This window comes from Triturus cristatus, chromosome 1_2 (genome assembly GCF_964204655.1).
Source record: "Triturus cristatus chromosome 1_2, aTriCri1.1, whole genome shotgun sequence".
Classification (NCBI taxonomy): Eukaryota; Metazoa; Chordata; class Amphibia; order Caudata; family Salamandridae; genus Triturus; species Triturus cristatus.
In genome coordinates, this window is record NC_140580.1 from 543380439 (window position 1) to 543402454 (window position 22016).

At 46.4% G+C, this 22016-nt stretch overlaps 1 protein-coding gene across 1 annotated transcript in view; it reads left to right on the top strand.

The window, feature by feature from the left end:
• Positions 1 to 22016, top strand: part of MMS19 (MMS19 cytosolic iron-sulfur assembly component) — a 498998-nt gene that overhangs the window by 201254 nt on the left and 275728 nt on the right. Inside the window, exon 9 of the mRNA XM_085606380.1 lies at positions 6301 to 6387. Coding sequence (XP_085462506.1) covers positions 6301 to 6387 — 87 coding nt within the window. The remainder of the gene's footprint in view (positions 1 to 6300; positions 6388 to 22016) is intronic.

The following is a 22016-nucleotide window of genomic DNA, read 5'->3' on the forward strand; positions in this document are numbered from 1 at the left end:
TTTCCTGTGCAATCTAGCTGCATGGTTTTACTAGTGTATCTATGCTTTCTTAATTGTCTCAAGGAAAATATCTAGGAGAATTTGCATATAAAATCCCCAGAGAACCCAAGCATGACTCTTGATTGATTTCTGCTTAGGCTAGTAGGACATACGTAGCTGCAACTTGCCCTCATTATTTATTTTAGAGAGGATTTCTGGAGACCAAGCTTATTAAATCTAATGACAACGGGACAGGATGCTTCTAGAAAGTGTTGACTGGGGGGCTATGGTTTCCAACTTGAGTCACAGACATGCACAACACCTCCCTGGTGCTCGGTCAATTTTGTCCATCATTTCCTTTGGTTTTTGCTTTGTTCGCCATAAGTTGGCAGGTTATGCTCAGACGTGAGTCCCTTGCTCACTTTGCCACTGGATTCAAGCAAGCCTGGCTGAAGACGGCTGAAATGCCAGAAACCGGTCCTAGGAAGCTTGTTTCCGGTCCAGGTAAGACTTGGCTTGGCAGTTCGGGCTGGACTGTTCCCATGAGGCACAGGGTCAGACTGATTTGCATATGGCCATGTCTGAACTGGGGTGGCAGAGTGGGCTAAAGAACGGTGATGGATTAAACCCAGATCAGTTGACTGGGGGTGAGTGCTTGCAATGTTCAACACTCCGTCCATCATTTCCTTTGGTTTTTGCTTTGTTCGCCATAAGTTGGCAGGTTATGCTCAGACGTGAGTCCCTTGCTCACTTTGCCACTGGATTCAAGCAAGCCTGGCTGAAGACGGCTGAAATGCCAGAAACCGGTCCTAGGAAGCTTGTTTCCGGTCCAGGTAAGACTTGGCTTGGCAGTTCGGGCTGGACTGTTCCCATGAGGCACAGGGTCAGACTGATTTGCATATGGCCATGTCTGAACTGGGGTGGCAGAGTGGGCTAAAGAACGGTGATGGATTAAACCCAGATCAGTTGACTGGGGGTGAGTGCTTGCAATGTTCAACACTCCGTCCATCATTTCCTTTGGTTTTTGCTTTGTTCGCCATAAGTTGGCAGGTTATGCTCAGACGTGAGTCCCTTGCTCACTTTGCCACTGGATTCAAGCAAGCCTGGCTGAAGACGGCTGAAATGCCAGAAACCGGTCCTAGGAAGCTTGTTTCCGGTCCAGGTAAGACTTGGCTTGGCAGTTCGGGCTGGACTGTTCCCATGAGGCACAGGGTCAGACTGATTTGCATATGGCCATGTCTGAACTGGGGCGGCAGAGTGGGCTAAAGAACGGTGATGGATTAAACCCAGATCAGTTGACTGGGGGTGAGTGCTTGCAATGTTCAACACTCCGTCCATCATTTCCTTTGGTTTTTGCTTCGGTCAATTTTGTATTCATTCTGTAATGCAAAATGGTGGACAAACATTGAAAAATACAGCCACACTTGGCAAAGGTTCTTTGCAGCACACTTAGCCCTATATGCACATGATGAGAAGTGAGTTCAGTATTGTATGAGCAGCTTTCACTCAAGAAACTAGTTAAAGGCACCACCACTATCCCAGACAAGATACTGTCCACATCACACTACATGCAAAATTCAAAACGATAATACAAAACCTGATTCAGACTTGAGAACCGTTCTCGCCAGGCTCAAAAACCACAATGAAAAAAGTTTGCAACAATGGTAGATTGGTGAATTTCTTACAGAAAACATTGTTGTTTGCTTCCGGGTCTACCTTTACAGACTGCATGTTGTTTCCATTTTTAGTTCTCTATTCAGCAAGATGAGGAGAGACAATCTAGTTCCTTTTGATGTCACTGCAGCTCATTTCTCTCTTTGAGTACTAGAAGTCTTGTTTTTTAGTATTGATAATGATTTTTAAAAAAACTGTGGGCAGAGAACAGGGTGTAATTCTTGTTTTGCACTTGAACTATGAATGCAGATTGATAGCGAAATACTTTTTCAAGTCTCATTAGTATGCGGTAGGTATGGGGAATACATACCCAAAGTTCAAGTAACTTCACATTTAATTAAAAGGTGTGATGTTACTCTTTAGTTCTTTATTAAATAGCCGAGAATGGTTATTTGTTTCCTCTTCAATGTATATAGTTTGTACATAAATACAGACCTTCAGTTGTAGAAATTTTGCAAATTTTTGCTTCTTTGTAAACAGGGTAATGATTCATCTTTCCTTGAATTTACTTAAAAGTTTGATCCTCCCCGGAGACATGATTTTCTCACAATTGCATTTTCATGGGGAACACAAAAAAGGCTCCACTGATTTTTTTTTTTTTTTAAACAGACTTTTATTGAGTTTCACAGGGTAACATATTCAAACCTCCTGCCCACTGACGGGCCACCCAAATGAACCAGGACATAATAAATCGACCATCCCGCTGTTCGGAGCCCAACCGCACATCTCTCTTCCCACAAGGCGTTTGCGCAATAATACAGTCCGTCCACAAGGGTGGCCCACTACCATAATGCAACACAATCAAAAGACCCCCCACCCCTCCCCCGTCGAATCTCCCCCAACAGCACCCCCACCCCATCCACCCTCCCAAGCATGTCGCCAGTATCTAATGTAGTCAAGTGAACCCTGAAGCCTCCCGCGCCGCTTGACAGATTCCCCCTCTTTTCCGGGCACAGCAGCGAGTATGGCAAGAGGCCAGGAGGTAGCTGCCTATCCCGGGGGTCTAAAGTCCTTCCCTCGCCCTGCGTTCCCATGAACATGGAGATAATCTCAAGGGTCTCCTGCCATATCCCCCTCCTCAGGCCCCCCCTTGCCATCCTCAACCGGCTGTTTGAATAGTTCCAGAAGTGCCATCCATGAAAAGTGCCTCCACTGATGTGTATAAAATAATACTGAATAGCTACCTACTATGTTCTGATATACTATTCAGGAAGATTTGCCAAATAGAGTTCTACTCATTTTTGCATAGGATATCTTTGCAAAAGCTACTTTGTTTCATACTCATTCCCACCAATTTTTGTAACTTCCTTTTTTGTTTCCGTCAGAGGAATTAACGTTATTTGTTATACCATAAAAGGCCAGTGTGATTAACCTCAGAAATAACCAAATCAGTATTTGGACGGTGGACAGGAAGTTGTCTAATTTTAGGGAGAAACTTATCATAGTGGCGGGGCAGTGTTTCAGATAGTGTTTTTATTTCACATCCAAAGTCACCTCCTCCACCCAAAGGCAGAATCCTTTGGGCTCAGATAAGAAAAGATTTCTGTGGATTTATTGTGTCTAAGTAAAGACTTTTTAGGGTAGGGAAGGCAAAAAATGTCCATATTAAAGCAAAAACTCTCTGTATAAATGAAAAACCTTAAGTCCCTCTGTGATGTTTTTGAAAGAGTAGCATCACTAATCCAGTTATTTTTAGTAAGTCACTGTAGGAGAGTAGGGTCTGCTATCCTATGGTCACCCCAAATTTTTGCTTTTTGCTTCACTGGTTTTTGACATATTGAGGCTGTGGGCCTGCTAATCAGACCCCCAGCCTGCTGTTCCCTCTGCTAAATTGACACTATGCACTATAGGTGCATAACCCATTGCAACTAGATCACCCTGTCAGCCCCTGTACTAGTGTACACTAGGTACCCAGGGCATTGGTGTATCTAAGGCCTACCAGGGGCTGAAGCATGTATTGTGCCACCCCTGGCCTTGCCTAGCAATTTGACACAACTGGCTGATCACTCAGCTGGGGTAAGTTGGTGTATCCACCTCTTACTTAGGTGTAGTATACCTATACCTAACCTTAAATGGGACACATGATAACCTATAAGTCACTCCTATGGCAGGCCTTAACAATCCTGAAGGCAGAGTGCTTGGTTCCATGTGAGATGGTGCTCTGGCATGAGCTGAGCCTGTCTGCAGTGGTCGGAACAACTTCCTTCTACCGTTTCCAGATATCGTCATACCATATACTCTTAAGTGCATTATGAACCTCGCGGTTAAATGCTATCTTTGGTTTGGCTTTATCAAAACATGTCGAGTAAGGTGTCATACGAATTGGAATACTAACCCCTCGCCAATTCTGGTGACGGGGTTAGCATTCCACCCTTCTAGAGGGACACGACATGTACAGAACCTGAAACCCGGGTAAAATCAGACATAGCCTCAGCTCCACGAAATGGACGCTGCCACCACAGACACAAGTCTGCCCTCCTGCTGCTGGGAGTCCTTCCAGCTTGGGAGACGTGGACAAAGGGTTTCCTGCCAGGGGAGGTGCGAGCACCACCCCAGACAGGATTTTGTGTATTGGTCAGGTAGGGCTTGAATAGAATCAGACATGCCTGAGGCTCACAAGGAGCCTCGGTGCATATGCCAGTTCAAACCGGTCCTGGGGCACACCAGCCCCGGACCTGGGGCGAGCTGGACAAAGGATTGGGGGTGTAACCACCCCCCTTCCTGGTCCCACCCTTAGGGAGGGACCTAGCAGGTAGTCCGGCCCCTAGAATCCGCTTAAAGGTAGGAGCTGTGTCCTAAGACTTCAGACATCCTGGAATCAACTTAACAATAAGAAGAAGACGGGAACTTCGACGTTCTGCTGCACAGAAGACTGAAGGAAATCTCCCCTATGGTCAGGGTGTGACCATCTTGCTAACGCAAGCACCATCCAGCAAATCGACGTCTGCTTTGCCGCCGCCTCCCGCCGGAGCCCGAGCCCAGAGACCGACAAGAACTGGACCTCCAGACCTCTCACAGCCCGATCCACAGTCCCTGCAAAGAAGGAACCCGTGGAGGCACCGAGACACGTGGAGCCAGCCATCTTGAAAAGACACACGACAAGCTGCAAGTGCGACAACAGAGGCTCCCTCCGAGTTGTGCTTTGGGTCCTGAGAAGCCTAACATCCGAGCAGCATCTGCACCAAAGGTGAGCCCTCCAGCATCTCCACGATCTGCGTGGGGCCCCTCTGCACTTTGCGACTCGACGCGCCTGCCCGGTCCCTGGCCCGTTGGCTAGTGGCCATTTTGGCGACCCTACTTGAAAACTACGACGCTGGTCTGGTTGCTCCAGACTGGCCCCTGCTTCCCTCCAAAGGAGCAGCCCCTCTGACCTTGCTGGTCAGAGCTAGAAGCTTTCTTCGATTCCTGCGACTCCTGCTTTTGCCAAGGCTTGTTTGCTTCCTTTGAGTCGCCGACACCGCCGACAGCGAGAGCCTGCGTGGGACAGCTCGTGAACCGACTCCTGGACGTCGTCGACCTTCAGGGACCACGTGGCTGCAGTGATAAGCTACACCTCTTCACCTGTTTGCACCCGACATCGCCTGGTACCCACCTGGTGCCACGCTGGTCACTGGCTAGTGACTGCGAACACTGTCCCCTCTGCTTTCAGGTCTTCTACAACTCCGATCCACCCTTGGATCCACCGCATCTCTTCTGGACCGACCGCCTGCAGCATCTTTGTCATCAGGCTCCATTGAACAGATAGACGAAACCCGACGCACTTCGAGACCTATGCACCCGCTTCCTGTGGGTGAGGTAAAGCTGGCACTCCGGTGCCCAAGTGTAGAGTAACATCTCTAGTGTCTGTGTTTGAAGTCTTAAGTTCGTAGTCCATCCAGAAGACCCTTCTAGCAGTAACTTTTGAACTTTTACGCACCCATTGAAACCCTATGGGCGCCCGCGTGTAATTTTCCTCACTACACACGCGACCCGTGGACCTCCTGGTCACTAACTGAAGTTAGCTCCTTGTAGGCCCAGCGATTCTAGAGGCCCTAGGCCTTTTCCCTTTCCTGTTCGTGGTACTTATACCACTATTTTAGTATATGGTTTGAGCGGCCACCAGGGCCTATCCATATAAAGTGCAACTTCTGTATATTGTAATACTTTCTTGTTTAACGATTTGTGCTCCTGTGCTCATAAAGAGTCTAGGGGATACTTTGAGTAATAAATACATATATATTTTGAATATATATCTGTGTGGTGTCCTTTCATTGGTATCAAAGGGGGTTGCATATGGTAAAACAGCTTGCTTCACATGCCTAAACGAGTTTAGACTATAAGACTGCTTAGCCTACGCTACCACTAGGGCAGCTGGTCCGAAAAGGTTGACTTACAACCACACCATAAGGGTTGCTTGGCATGGTACAAGGTGGTCACTTTAACTAGTGAACATCATATACCAGGCCAACTTCTCACAGTCACATCTCGTAGGATCACAGTTGAAAGTCAGCGCTGTCTGTTGAAGATAGTGCCCTGGAGCTGCAAGTGATTACTAATCCAATTTTGGGGAATAATCTGAATGGTTGAGTGTAATGCTTGCTTTGTGCACCTTTCTGATAAAGGGTGAGACAACCTTAATCAGTTTATTGTGCCCTCCTTCTGTTACAGCCACCAAGTGACCCGCATGGTATCACCAAGGAGGAATTGATCCACAGTCTCCGTGCAGTTTTGACTTCCGCTCCTCAGTTTGCAGAGGTAAATCTGATATTCATTGATGCAAAAATACTTAAGACTGCTTACCTGCAGATAAGGAAAGTTTAGCACAAGAACACTATTTTGGCTAAAGGACACATACTGTCCAGGAGGATCCAAAAACCTCCCAAAGCTAGATTCTGATTAAAATGTTTATTTATTTTTACATGAGAAGCTTGCAGTGCAGCTGAAGACTACCTAAAAATGAACTTTATCAGTTCGTTGTTTTCAAAATGTTGTTATAGAGTGTCTCAGTCAATGACACTTAGAAATCGTTTTTAGTTTAATTTAATAACTTTATTGTTACTCCCGTTTTTAGTTTCATGTAATACTTTTATTGTTATTCCCGGAGTGGATATCAGAATATGCATTCTGAATGCAGGTTGTGAATAACAGAAGTACATATACATTGTTAAGTGTGAAAGAATGATGCGGAATGAAGGCACATAATAAACTTGATGCTGTTCCAACATCTCACAATAAGTCCTTTATTTGATTGCAGTATGTGCCAACATGTACAGTTAAAATGTAGGTATGAGACATTTTCAAAATCTGAGAACCACTGTGAAGACTGTTAAATGAGATTGAAATTATGAAGTTTGCTATTACGCAGTCAACAAATTTGTTCCGTCTTATAACTGTGATGACTATATTACTCACTCCAGCCCCCTCAGCAACTTGAATGATGTTCTCCTGCACTCCATGCCCTCTAGCTTGTAGTCCTTCACTACAGGTCACATGCCACTCATCTTGGGCGGTTATAATTTAAGCTCCTTACGAACCAACTCGGAGGACCAGTCAATCTAAAGCCGCCACGAAGAACCTTACGAGACCAATTAACACTTATTTGGACACATTATCAATAGACATGACGTGGGTCACTATATAAACCCCTGTGGTTTGTTTCTCACTGCCTCCTAACATGTGCAGCTACCTGTTGACTCTGTAAGTATGACACTGCTTTTACTGAGGTCTAAAGCAGCTTAATTTGGGGAGCGCTTGTGCCTCCAGCTCCCCCACTTAGTTGCTGGGGCCAACATGTGGCAATGTTGGGAGACCTCGCCTCGGAATGAGTTTGTTGAGGGATCACGTGTTCTCCTCCCACCAGTAGATCACAGGACGGCCCTCTGAGATGATCATGAGGGCAGCCTTTAGTGGACTCTTGTGTACCCTGACAAAGTTTCTGCTATGGTAGGCAAGAAAGAACAAAAACAGAGAAAAGCTTCCACTGTGTGCATAGGAAACCCATATACTGATTGGGGTTACGGTGCATGGGTAGTTTGAATTGGCCTGTGTGCTGTGTAATCTGCCTGGGAACGGACTACATTAGGATTGGAGCTCAGAGAGGCGGCTGGGACACTGGGTCAGATGTCTTCTTTCATAGCGCTTTTGTCTGCTGACTGGCCACACTGCACATTTCAGTCCTAAAATGGATCTGCTGTAGTTGTAGTACTTCTCCCTCTTCATATATATTCCAGGAAGCAGCTCCTGTCCTTCATTGTTGCAGAATATGATTCGTAGCCACTGTACAAAGATAAGGCAACAACAAGCTCCTCTTCTCAAATGACATGCAGGGCACTGTGTCCGTCTTTGTTCACGGGGATGAAACATGGAGTTGTGGAGCCTCTGGGTAATTTAATTCCTGAATAGTGGACATACTGGTATGCATTGTAAGTGACTGACATGACCTGCAGGGGCCCAACAGGGAGCATGTGGTGCTCAACAAAGCAATGCACATTTCTTTGTGCCATAGCTACTCTTAGAGCTGAGGCGTGGCTGCTGCTGACACAAGGGGGGGCCTTCATTCAGGCCTCTAGCATTGTACACTTGCAGACTTCCCTCCCTGCTGTTAGGCCAGGTTGACTGTTGCTAAAATATAAAACATTCAACTTGTAAAATGTTCAGTAAGTGTTCCAAGCACAGATTTTAAACAGTTAAAACAAGTGTTTCCTTTGAATTCTTACCTTCTAGTTATGCTGTGTAAATATTTGTCATTTTTTTGCAAGTGATGCGTTCAATCCCCAGAATTAAAGTTCTGGCTTTGTGGGATATGGTTTCAGTATTGGACAAGGCTTTGATGCTGTTCACACCGCGTTGTCCTTGACCACCATATTATCACTGTGTCAATTTATTTGTAATTAGATTTCTTTCAGTCGTGCAAAATCCCTTCCAATGACAATGGTCCTATTCCTCTGTTGTCCTTAACCTTGTTGTTCATTTACACACTAGGAGCTAATTTAATCCAAAGATTGTGTAAACCAACAATATATCATCAAAAGATCACGAGTGGCAATATCACTCACACTGTATTTTATAGTCTGAGCTATCAAAGGCGATGCATATCATCGGTAAAACTGTTAAAGGTCAATGCTGAGGTGTCCTGAAGTAATGAGCATAGTGGATACAAATAGAGACCTATTTAAGCCGTTTAGAGATTCTGTTGGAAGTGCATCTAATACCTTTCTTTTTTGTAAGTGTCCATTCAATTAAAGATGATTTTCTTAGAGTACCAAAAAGGTGACCTGGTGTTGGGCATTGTGTGATGCTTCTGTAGCAGTTGTTCAAGGCCCCCAGCACTGGCCTACCAAAATGGGCACCATACCCCAGCCCTCCCATCAAGTCTGCAATTTGGGATTTATTATCGATGACATATCGATGAAATAGCAAGCGGTGAAGGTGGCAGCCACTTGCTTTACCATCCTGAAATGGTTAAAAAAATCATCTGGATGCTCCCCAGCCATACCCAAAAAAACGTAGTCCAAGCACTTGTAACCTCCAGACTGGATTACGGGAACATCCTCTATCTGGGGACTACTAAGGATGTAATACGGAAGCTTCAGGTGGTTCAAAATTCAGCCACAAGATTGCTTTGCCAGATCCCTAAAACATCTTCCACCTCTAGTCCCCTGAGAGATCTGCATTGGCTTAGGGTTGAAAGCCGCACCAAGTTTAAAGCCTTGGTATATATATTTAAGATCAAGGCCGGCACTGCTCCACAATATCTGCGTAATCTTGTTCATCCCTATCTACCCTCCCGCTTGTTACGCTCCACTACCCAGGGAAAATTCTCAGTTCCCAGAGTCAAACCTACAAGGATGGGAAGTCGCTTGTTTGCTTACTTGGGTCCTTCCCTGTGGAACTCTCTTCCCATAGAGCTTCGCAGTGAAACAATATATGCAAACTTTCGTAAACTGTTAAAAACTTGGTTGTTTAACAAATAATTTTCACCTTTTCTGTTCCTTTCTGTTCCTTCAGGCCGGCGCTGGGAAACCTTGTTGGTTAGCTGTGCGCCTTATAAAACCGACCTAACATAACATAATATAACATTGCTAGACAACTCTCAAAATACAGCCTGGCTGTGTACTGACCATTTCTGCACAGTACTGAGTCATTGCTTCGGACCTAGTGTAAACAGATACAGGTGGCAAAAGCTTGCCTCCTCTCCAGTGTGCCACAGCAGGTTGTTACTTTCTAACTTAGACTTAGCTGTTCGCTATGCAACAGCATTTTTTTCAATTTGCTTCTTGCCAGATAATTTAACACCACACACGTTAACAACTTGATTAGTTTAAAACATTAAGGGGAAAATCATTCTGTTAGTAGGCAGGTATGTAACCATCACACCTCTGGATGAGGCTTTTGTGGCAAAGTCCAGTTTGATCAAACTTAACACCCTCCACTAATATTCCATTTAGAAGAGTCCATTGTGTAGACATCTTGTGAAAAGACTAAAGTCGCGCTCGACAAACATGTTCTCTTAGGCCAGACTTTTTAGCTAACCCCATTGTGATATGTAATTTGACTTCTTCAGGTAAAGCAGTTTCCCACTCCTGCGTTTGTAACACAACTCTCAACAATGAAATCCAGCACTCAGAATCATACACTCCACCTCTTCTCGCTCAAATCACCCTCAATGCATTCTTCGATTCTCAACTTGAAGCCTAAACGAAGACTATACCAACTTGTTCCTCACCCCAGAAATATACTTCTGAAAATGTACTGAAATAAACCTGATTTACTTCACACATCAGCATCACAAAAGTCCTTTGTTGCTTTATTTACAGCAACTTCAGCTTCATTACGCACATCTTACTTAGACAGCCTTTCATGAGGTTTTCTGCTGGAAAATGAATTTTGAATGACTGTCTGGACAGAGATAACACTCTAGTTGTCAGTGTTCCAGAAATCCACCTGCCCACACACAAAAATGTATTTGATGCTGTAGGTTGTTTTTTTTCCCCCCCGGAGTTTTATATAGCACAAACTAGACCCGAAGGTATCAGAGCACTTTACATGATCACCAGTTACGTTACAGACGGACACATTCATTTTTTAGGTCTCTCCTGAGCCAGCGCATGCGCAGCTCTGCGAGACGTTTAGTAAGTGGGGTTTTGAAAATGCTACAACACGCTTCTGCTGGCCTAGTGCTTGCGGTTACGCGGCCACCAGCTTTCAGCGCCCGTGGCCTCATCTGGAGCGTGATCACTTTCAGTTCTGCTGCGGATCACTTTCACTTTCGCGCGCGCGCACACAACTCGCGGTCGCGGTCTCCTTCAACTAGACTTCACAACCTCGTTCTGTCCCTATAAACCGAACCGGATCACCTTCATCATTTTTGCTTTCTCCATCAACATTCATTATATCACTTTTCCCTCCATGAATAAAAGCCGTAAACAGTTTATTACAACATCCATAAAACCTGGCTTATCCACCTTTAAAAAGCGTGCGATTAACTTTGAGCTTCCTCTCCGCTCTTCACTAGATGATGCACTCTGCCCAGCTCAAAAGCATTACCCGGAAGCAGCCAATCATGTTTCAATGTCCAAACTGGGAATCTTTAGCCACTGAGGAAATCGGAAGACTTCTCACAAGTGTGTTGCTGGTGGGGTGGTCTCTTTGTTCTCTCTATACATTTCCTACACAACAGACCGCATCGGCCACCGCATTCAAGAGTCCTAAAAGGCAGTGTGGGTCCTTGCAGGCGCAGCTCGAGGGTGAGCTGCATCATTTCCACTGAGCTGTCGCGGCTTCCCCCAGCTCAGGGGTGGGTTATTTTACCGCTCCCTTTCTCTGTGCTTCAGCTACTGAGCATCTTAGTCTGGTGAAAAGCAAAAGCAGGTGGAATGCTTATGGAGTAACAACTCGCAAAACACCCCAAAGTTTAAAAATAGCTTTTGACATTCCCTAATTACTGCAAGATTGTCAGACTGAACATTCCTTGAACGGGATCTTGTTATTAGGAATAATAACAAGCATTTGCAATGCAATAGGTCTCGCATTTACGCGAGTTTAAGCTATTGGCATTGTAAATGACGATGCCTTTTATTTATGTTTGAAAAACGAAAACACAAATAAAAGGCATTGTTATTTGCAATGTGAATAGCTCAAACTCGCGTAAATGCGAGACCTATTGCATTGTAAATGCTTGTTGTTCCTTTCACTGTAGCAGTGACCTGGTTTGTTTTTAAAAAAAATAAGACCTTTGGCCTCACGCTGTTTGTTCATTTGCATCTCACTGATGCTGGGAACAAAGAGATTGCAATCTTTACTGCCGATCTTTACTGCCGTGCGGCCCGCGAAAGTGAAAGCAAACGAGTGCTTTCAGGCCTCCAAATGGTGCGCACGCCCGGCCGGCGCACATGCACAGTATTTGGAGGCCTGAAAGCACTCGTTTGCACTTGCACAGATGCGCGTGATACAAAGTTCAACAGTTCGTGCAGACCTAGTTTGTTTTTAAAAAAATAAGACCTTTGGCCTCACGCTGTTTGTTCATTTGCATCTCACTGATGCTGGGAACAAAGAGATTGCAATCTTTACTGCCGATCTTTACTGCCGTGCGGCCCGCGAAAGTGAAAGCAAACGAGTGCTTTCAGGCCTCCAAATGGTGCGCGCGCCCGGCCGGCGCACATGCACTGTATTTGGAGGCCTGAAAGCACTCGTTTGCACTTCCAGATCCCCCATTTACAAAAGCTCTCGCGAGAGCAGCGCTAAAGCGCTGTCTCAGGCGAGACCTAAAAACGGAGTCAGTGAAAAAATCTGCCCAGACTGCTCTGAACTACAGGTGCCAACATACCATTCCTCAGCTGTCATAAACGGGTATCTACAGAGACTTGGGGCTATAAATATATTTATATATCTCTGTCTGCTCTTTGTTAGCGTCTCCCGAGACCAATAAACCGTTTAGTTGTTCTCTACCTTGAAATCGTCCCCACAACAGACTCCTTCCTTTCCCGAACGCCCTTTACCCAATACTACTAAACAGCTGTCGCTTTTTTTTTTAATTGTTTTTATTAGAAACCGTTAGCACACAGTAAAATACAGACACGGGCCTACAACCACCAGGGCCGGCCGCTATAGAGCCCGAAGGCCCACAGTGCAACGCCACACATTCCAATGAACCAGAGGCAGAGCGCCCGGCAGTTCGTGAGTACATATAACAGGCCGTGGCCATAGGCCGGGGGCAATCGGAAATAACAGTTTCATTTTCTATAACATATAAAACACACTCAAGGCAATGAGAGTCCGAAATAGCAGCGTGCTCTTCCAAGGATAGGGAACAACATACAGTGTCAAAAGCAGTTCCTGTCCGGAAGCGTCAGAGGGGGGCAACGGGAAAACAGAGCGTGGAACACACCTCATACCCTCCCGCAGAATGCGCGGCTAGGGGGTCAAAGCGATATCGACCTCTAATGGCAGAGGCGGGGTGCAGATACTTCCACGATATAAATTCCAAGGACCCCATACCCTAGTCCATTTCCCTGGCTTGCCTCTCGCCACATACACCGTCTTTTCCCTAAACATACACCAATCCATATTCTCCTTCCATACCTCGACCGTGGGCGGCCTCGGGGAGCCCCACAACTGTGCAATGTTACGCTTAGCCACCATGCACCCCAAGGTCACCCACTGTGTCTGTGCCGCATTACAATCATTCGGTTCCCAGACATTCAACAAACACCTCCTAGCCTCTGACAACAGGGCAACGTGCGTGACTTCCTCCATTACAGTGTGGATACCGTTCCAAAATCGCACAACCTCCGAACATTCCCACAAGATATGAAGAAAGGTGCCCGGCAGGCCACATCCACGCTTACACAGTCCGTCCATCGAATAACCCATACGCCGCAAACCGGGCCCCGTGACATACACTCTATGAAGGATCTTCAGCTGTACAAACCGTAAGCGGGCCGGGATCGCCACCTCTTTCGGGGAGGCCACTGCCGATACCCAATCCTCATCGTCCAATTCCAAGCCATCGCCCGTCCACGCCTCCCGCAGACGGAGAAGCAAGTCCGCGCGATCATTAATGAGTTTCTTATAAATCAGAGAAATAGTGCTGTCGGGCACGTAGCCATCCAACACTCTATCCTCCAGTGGGGAATACTCGGGGATAGCAGCAGCGTCCGGAAAGACCGAACACAGCGCATGGTGGACTTGAGCATACCGGAAGTACTCTCTATCGTTTAACTTATATTCCATTTTAAGCATTTCAAACGTTTTGAAAGCTCCCTGCACCCAAAGATCACCCACCTTACATATACCAATCATATCCCATTTCTCAAAACCTTTCGATCTCCACAAACAGCCCAACCGCTCAGAGGCATACAACGGCGTCGCCCGAGTCAAGCGATCCTTCCACCCCATCGCAGCATTCGCCGCGTGCCACACACGTACCGCCACTTGCGTGGGTCCCGTCAACCGCGTGTCCGGGGTTACCGAGTACAGCGCCCGATTATAGTCCCCACCCGGGAGCAGAAATGTATCCATCTCAAAGGCCGGGTTCAGGGCAGGACCGTATATTCCGTGGTTCACCGCCGCCAACTGAGACGCCCAATAGTATCGTTTAATATCGGGGAGGGCGACCCCCCCATCGTACCAAGGGAGCGTCAACTTGGCGAGAGCAATCCGCGGCCGCCCGTCCCAAAACAGTTGGCGCTGAAGACCCTCCACCTCCCGGAAATAGCGGGCTGGTACGACATCTAGAGTATTCTGCAAAGCGTACAAAAAGCGAGGTAGCGACATCATCTTAAACAATGCCGCCCGTCCGAGCGGCGAGAGCGGAAGTCGTCGCCACCTCGCGACGTCGGCCTTCAATCGCTGGAGGGGAGGGAGAAGATTTCGCTCATAGCGGACCGCGGGATCCAGTGAGATGAAGATTCCCAGATATTTGAACCCCCGGGTAGCGATCTGAATAAGGCAATCCCGCGGCAGGAGGGGGGCATCCCCCGAGAGGACGTAGACGCACGACTTGGCCCAGTTGATGACCAGGCCGGAGTTGCGACCAAAGGAATTCAGTACATCCACCCAAGCTGTCGCTTTTTTGGCTTCCATGTTTGATATATTGCAAACGAGTATATTAAATTCAGGCATAAGCTTTACCTACACCTGGGGCTTCCACTCCTTCCCTGGCTCACGCGACTGCTCCTGTTCCTCGTCTACCCGAGGGGCAGGCAGCGCCCCCAGAGGGCAGTGTCTGCAGCTCGCCTTGTGCAACCTGCCTGACGTCATTGCCCCACCCCTTCCAACCCTCAACTCTCGCTGTAACTTAGTTTACACTCATTATGTATGTGGTTGTACCGAAGAGGACACGTAGAAAAGGTATGACATTTTGTAATGAAGAGGCCAGAGGAATACGTATTAAACATATTTATTGCAGACCGGTAAACACACTTGATCTCTTCAGCTGCTACAGCTCTAATGACAAGTCATCCCTCTAGAACATCTATATTTAACGTCATGGATAGGTGAAAGGTGGAGGCACTACCAATGCTGCAGTGGTCAATAAGAGTGGGCCTCATACATAGTGGTGTCCGATGTGGATTCTGCAAAGTGTATAAAAGGGAGACGACCTCCTTCTCCATCGGGGTACATGTCATGTTAAGTGCATTTGCAATATATTCCCACCATGTACATGGTCTTGCGTGCTTCCGCAGTTCTGGGATTTTCTCTGGCTGGTGTCAGTGTTCTCTGTTGGCATTGTGTTTAGTATCATTTCTGGATGTTTAGATGTGAGGGATATTGGTAGTGACTGGCAAAGTTGGGGTAAACTAATCTATAGTTTACTGACGGAATAGGATAGGAATAACAGCTGGCTATATCCTATAATGGACCTGTGTGCCTACGCACACTGCTGTCCGTTTCATTCTACTTGGGCTTCCAGCTGTGCTTGCTCAGCATCAGGAGGTTATGTTCGAGACATCTGTGTCAAATATGTGGCTTTGATGTCATTCTATGGATGGGTAATATGCATGTCTACATTGCAATGTACCACAGATACTTAGCCAACTAGATGGGTTGGAGTTGTGTTACATCTTGTGTGCATGATGGAGCCAGGAGTTGTTGTCTAAAATATACTGTTGTATGGATGCAGGTGTTCCGTCCACGAAGACCTACGAGATGTAAGACTGCCATGTCCTAGAGAGGCACAGGTAGCAACAAGTGTTATCTCTACAGTTACAAGATGCAGAGCCCTAGCTCCCATACTTCAGCACTGAAGAAAAGGAACAGACAAGCAGATACTCATAGGTTTGAACTTTAAATGTAGCTGCCCCCCAACTGTGGGCAAACGTAGCATGCTCCAAGACATACTGCAGTCCTTAATAGGGGCAGTAAAAACATTAATGTCCCTGAGGACTGAGAACCCTTCAAACAGCAGGTCCATCAAGGTCACCCTGGGTGCAATCCAGGGGAATGCACTCCCATGCATAAAGAGCAACATATATACTCATCGTAAGGACATAGCAAAAATACATAATAAGGCGCTAGCACTTTAAGGGCTGCAGAGTGGATGTTTCTCCCTTGAAAACACAGGTAATATATATACAAATCTCCATAGTCAAAGGTAATTTGGTTCCCCGTAAAACGACGCCTGTACAAACAATGTTTTCCGACTTAACAGGACTGCAACATAATTTAAGTAAGGCTTCCTGCATTTAGAAACGGTCCAGGCTTCCAAACACACGATAGCAAGTGAAATGTGTAAACAGTTCAGCCTTGAGGACTGTGGTATATGATAAGCAATGTGTAGGGATAGTAAAGGTCTCAACGCAGAAACTGCTATTTTGCATTCTTCCAGGTCACCATGGGTAAGAAGTGACCTGCACAGATATTCTCAAATGTCCTGATGGCCTCTCTTTGCAGCCGCAATTGCCAGCTAAACCACTAGTGGCACTATTTTGACTTGAACCCAGTAGAATTGGTTTCTCGACCACTCATTCCCCTACTTAATCACCAGAGAGTCCATCAAAAATGTTCAGATAAAGGGCAGAGAACCCAAGGATGTCATCCTGTTATGTCTTAGGTTCTGAATCCTAGTTGTACCATAAGTGTGGTTATCCCCAGGATATTTGGTCACTAACTTGCTTCTGGTCAGACCGGTTACTTCCCTCTGTAAAGCTCAGCCTCTAGTTGGGGCACACTTCCTTTTGACCCTGGTGCCCTCTTCCACTGCCTTTGAGAAGCATTTTTGCAGCTTCAGTCTGTTGCCTTTTCTTAGGTCCTGGCTCTATAGGGACATTCAGCAGGCTCCACTAACACCTTTTGTACCCATCGTTAACAATATACACACCCAAAGAAGTCTACTTGTTGCGCAATGAGTAGGTTGCTTCTCTTCGGCTCCTGGGTGGAGTCCATACTGCTCTCTCTATCTCTCAAGCAGCTCCCCCGCCATGGCCAGATTACTTCCCCTGCTCCTTGGTGGTGTTCATAATGACTTCCCTTGTGTCTTGGCTGTACCACGCAGTGGGTTGCGCCTCCCCTACTTCTTCATAATCACCATATAGCACCACTCCCTTCAATTTTCAGCTGTGTGATTTAGTGGGTTGCTTCTCTCTAGTTCCTGTGTGGAGTCAAAAGAAGCTCTTCCTTTCCTTCTCCAGCTGTCCTGTCTATCCGTGGCTGTCCCACTCAGGATTTTTATCCTTTAGCCTTGGTAGAACCAAAAGGATCATTCACTTTCCCTCCAGCTGTCCACTTCAATTGGTTGCTCATTTCTTGTTTTTGAGTGGAGACCGTTGACCCTTCCCTTTCTTCTGCAGGTTTTTCTTCCATTCCTGAGCAGACACTAATTAGCATTCTCCCTCCTGTCTTTATCTGTCCTAATCAGATGTGGTTGCAGCACCTTCACTCCTGTGTGGACCCCATAAAGCATTCACCCTTCTCCATTTAGCTTTCCAACAAAGCAGGTTGCCGTTTTTCCAAGAGTGGTTAGATCCATAGACCTTATTACCGCCTTCTTTTGCTCTCTCACTTAAAGGGTTGTCATTCTCCTGGCCCTCAATCGGGTCAGATTTTCCATTGCTCCTGGAAAGACCACATGGAGCATTTACTTTCTGTCCTCACCTTTCCTTGCCTTTGGATTGTCTCTTTCACTACTGCATGTATGTCCCGTCCCTTAGCCAGGGCCTCCATGGGCTCAGCTCCTTTTTGGCTCACACCTCAGTGGAGTACACTATACTCAAGTGGGTCATGGATGAACAACTACTGTTACCCAGGTTGATACCGAAACACATTAAAGCAGACATAAAACAGCTCTGAAATGGCTAAAGAAAAGCTTCCATTAACCTACCCTAGTAATTCTAATATTGCAGGGGAAGAACAAGTTCCTTACAGTTGGTAACACTTTTGCTGATGGATACTCTTATCAACCACAGACTCCTCTCCTTTTGAATTCCCCAGGTGCCAGACTGTATTCAGAAAGTTTTTTCTGCAACAGCTCCCATGCACTGATTGGTGGAACCATTGGACTCCACTGTGGCCATGCAGCTGTATTAATGCACTACCCGTGTGCTGACATGACTTTAAAAGGCAAATTCCACGCTTTCATGCGCACAGTAATTGACAAATTGGTAGCTGAACAGTGTGCTAATATCTAAACTTGGACGTTGGGACCTATCAGAAGTCCAGTCTAGGAAACCGGGAGGGCAGTGAGGAATCTGTAGTTAGACAAAAGATCCACTGGAGCAACAAATGCATTACCAACGTTAAGTAACTTGGCCATGTCCCAGTGCAGTTGGCACTAGTATCACAGTTCATGGGTACACGCCTCTGGACGCTACTGCATAGACTACAGCATGGATAGATGTGCACCTTTTCTCAGAGAAAATATCAGTCACTTCTTCATGTTTTGAGGTGGAGAAGGTCCAGGAGTTTGTGCTTCAACCAGCTGTTATATAAAATCCTATACATTATTTACAGGACAATTTGACCTGTTTTCTTTAATGATCATGTAGATACAGTATAGACAGCGTGAATCGATGTAAAAAAAAAAAAAAAAAAAAAAAAAAAAAAAAACAAAAAAATTCTGATTTCTTCTTGTAGTCGCCACTTAAAAGTTTACATTTTATGGTGGAAAATACCAGGGCACAAGTCCTAACAAGCATTGGCATAGCCAATAGGTCTCGCCTTTGGGACCTTGTAAGTGCTTAGCCATGCAACAGTTGATGTTGTTGCACCAAGGATATTGTGCTGCATAGCTAAATACTTATGTGGTCCCAAAAGCGAGACCTATTGGCTATGGCAATGCTTGTTTTTGTTAGGCACGGGGAGATTAAGTGATTTGCCCAGAATCACAGAATGATGAGCATCCCTGCCGAGGCTCGAACCCGGTTCCCAGCGTCTAGGTCGACCGCTTTAGCCCTAAGGCCACATCTTTTTTAATTAACCCCTAGGCTCAGCAGTTGCCTCTGACTCCCCTTATGCTTCAGCATTTTCTTCAAGACAAGCTGCATCATTAGCAAAGTAATCACTAATGGTACAGTCCTTTGCTTCCAAAATAAAGATCTCAGGTGGCTTTTCAAAAATCAGCAAAGGCATTGGCAAGCTTGAGATGATAACATACAATAAAGAAAAACAAATGTGCTAGGCCTGTTGTGCCCCCAAATTATGGAATTCAAGTAGGAATCCCTCCAGCTCCATTCTTCCTCGTGTCGTGTAGTTCCTACAAATCTATATAGGATCAGCACGTTTAGGCAACATAAACCGAGGGTTTGGTGTCCAGACTGATTCCAGACACCCCCAAAGGATATGTTAATCTGTAGACCAGCTAGCTCACCATGCCACTATAATCCCCACAACCTTACCAGGGAGTGAATAGTTTCTGGCAACTATCGAACATGACAACCCTGGCCCCTCAGGGACCGTAGAAACAGTATAGTGCTTTTCTCTCAGTCACTCATGATCACTTTGCCTTATTGAACCAGTGTCATTCTAGTATAAAATACATGTGCTGCAACACGCATTAGACAGAAAAAGATATATACGATTATAAGCACCAACAGAGTAAATAAAAGGTAGAATTCTACCATGGTGCTAAAACAGTGAATATATGCAGGCATATAGATACATAACATTAATCATGAGTGCTCCTACGAAGCAAACCCTAACTAGATGTAACTAAGTATACCTAGTACCTAAGTGTACCTAGCATGTATGTAGGTGTATAGTCAAGAATCCCCATAGGAAAGAGCCAACCCCATTACCTGATGGGAGAGAACAAAGGACTGCGTCTTGGTCTCGAGTTGGACACCCCGCAAGGGATGTCAGACCACTGCATGCTGGAGTGTCTGTGTGCAGGGACTTCAGCGTTGCGTGTCAACATGGAAGCTTCTCCATCGATGAAGTGGTACTTATATACCTGAAATGTACCCTCAGGGGTTCTATATAGATGTGTCATGGTACTGTGGGCAGGTTGGCCAAGGAGGACGACAACGATGACTTTTGTACAGATTTATTGTGCTCAGTTCTTCACGAACAAAATTGAGACAATCATTCAGAATCTTGCAATTCCCCCTTTTCAAGATAATCTAAACTCCCCCGGAGCCGCTATTACCAACCTTGAGCCGCCGAGCCCAGGACACCTACCAAGGGAATGCCTACAGGCTCTCCCCCCCTATCCCCGAAGCAGATTTCGAGAGACTGGCACACGGAATCACTTCTGGGTCCCCCCTCGACCCATTGCCCCCTAAAACCTGGAAAGCGTGCGGAACTGAACTATTCCACACCCTCCGCAGGATCTGTAACCAATCTCTGGGCTGTGGATTTGTCCCCACCCCCTGGAAGCAAGCACTCATCACCCCGCTGCTAAAAAAAACCCTCCTTGAACCCCGAGTGTCTATCCAATTTTCGACCTATATCGCTCCTACCCTTTCCAGCGAAAGTGGTGGAACGCTGGGTTAGCTCCTGTCTTTCGACACATCTTGAGCAGAATCACATCTTGGACGACTTCCAATTCGGTTTTCGCCCAGCCCATGGCACCGAAACGGCGGTGCTTACAGCCATGGAAGAACTTCGGATGCGTGCAGACAGGGGCCACGCAGTAGCCTTGATCTTATTGGACCTGTCTGCCGCATTCGATACGGTTAATCATATGATTCTGCTGAAGAAGCTCAGAGAGGCAGGGGTCGACGGCACCGCCCTGCTATGGTTCTACTCATACTTGAGAGATAGGAAACCTCCCCCCTTTTCAATCCGCTTTTTCCCCAGTACCTCACGGTGTACCCCAGGGCTCGTCCATTAGCCCGATCCTTTTTAACGTTTATCTAAAACCACTGATCACGTTAATCAAATCCTACAGATTGAAAACGGTAAACTACGCGGACGACACCCAGCTCATCCTCTCCTGGGAGGGGGAGGATTCAATCCCCATGGAATCATTCCATGATTGCTTAAGAGACACAGCCGGCTGGCTGCACATGAATTCCCTGCAATTCAATTCCTCCAAGACCGAGGTCCTGTTCTGCTCTGGGAGCCGGATTCCTTGCCTATTTCCTACAGAATTCTGGCCCCCGGAAAACCCAGAAAAACCACAGCCGGTCACTAGTGTCCGCAATCTGGGTGTTATGCTAAACAACAACCTCAGCATGGAAACGCAGGTAACTAAAACAGTCTCTACTTGCTCGGCCCTACTGCGTTCTTTACGTAAAATCATGCCACTACTCCCCGCTCAGGCCCGAGCACTAATAGTCAGGTGCACTATCCTTAGTCGCCTTGACTATTGTAATGCTCTTTTGCTCGAGTCCCCAGCTGTTCTACTGGACAGACTCCAAAGAGTCCAGTCGGCTGCAGCCAAACTGGCCCTTGGTTGGACCAGGAGATCCTCGGCCACAGCAGCCTTAGCCGAACTACATTGGCTCCCTTTGAAGCAGCGAATTGCTTTTAAAGCACTCTGCCTTGTCTTCAAGGCACTACACGGAACGGGCCCCAGATCCCTACAAAAATTGTTTTCCTGGTACACCCCCACCAGAACTCTCCGATCCACCTCAGCCTGCCTTGTGTTGGTACCCAGATTTAACAAGGTAAGGACCGGGGGAAGATCCTTCAAAGTGGCCGCCGCCAGTTTGCCGGTCGACATTCGCCAAATTCCAAAACTCCTGCCTTTCAGAAAGCGAATCAAAACCTGGCTCTTCCCCAATCCCGTTCACTGCTAACTCCCTAATTAGCCTCCCGTCTCTTTCCTTCCTAAGGAGTGAGCTTCAGCGCCAGGATACCTGTCAGGTGACAGTTGCGCTCTACAAGTGTTTTAAATAAATAAAAATAAATAAGAAGATGATAATCCTGTTGTGATGCTAAGAATCCTCATGCATAATAAATGAGGCTAGTTTTCGAAGAAAATCACACGACATTTATTTGGCATC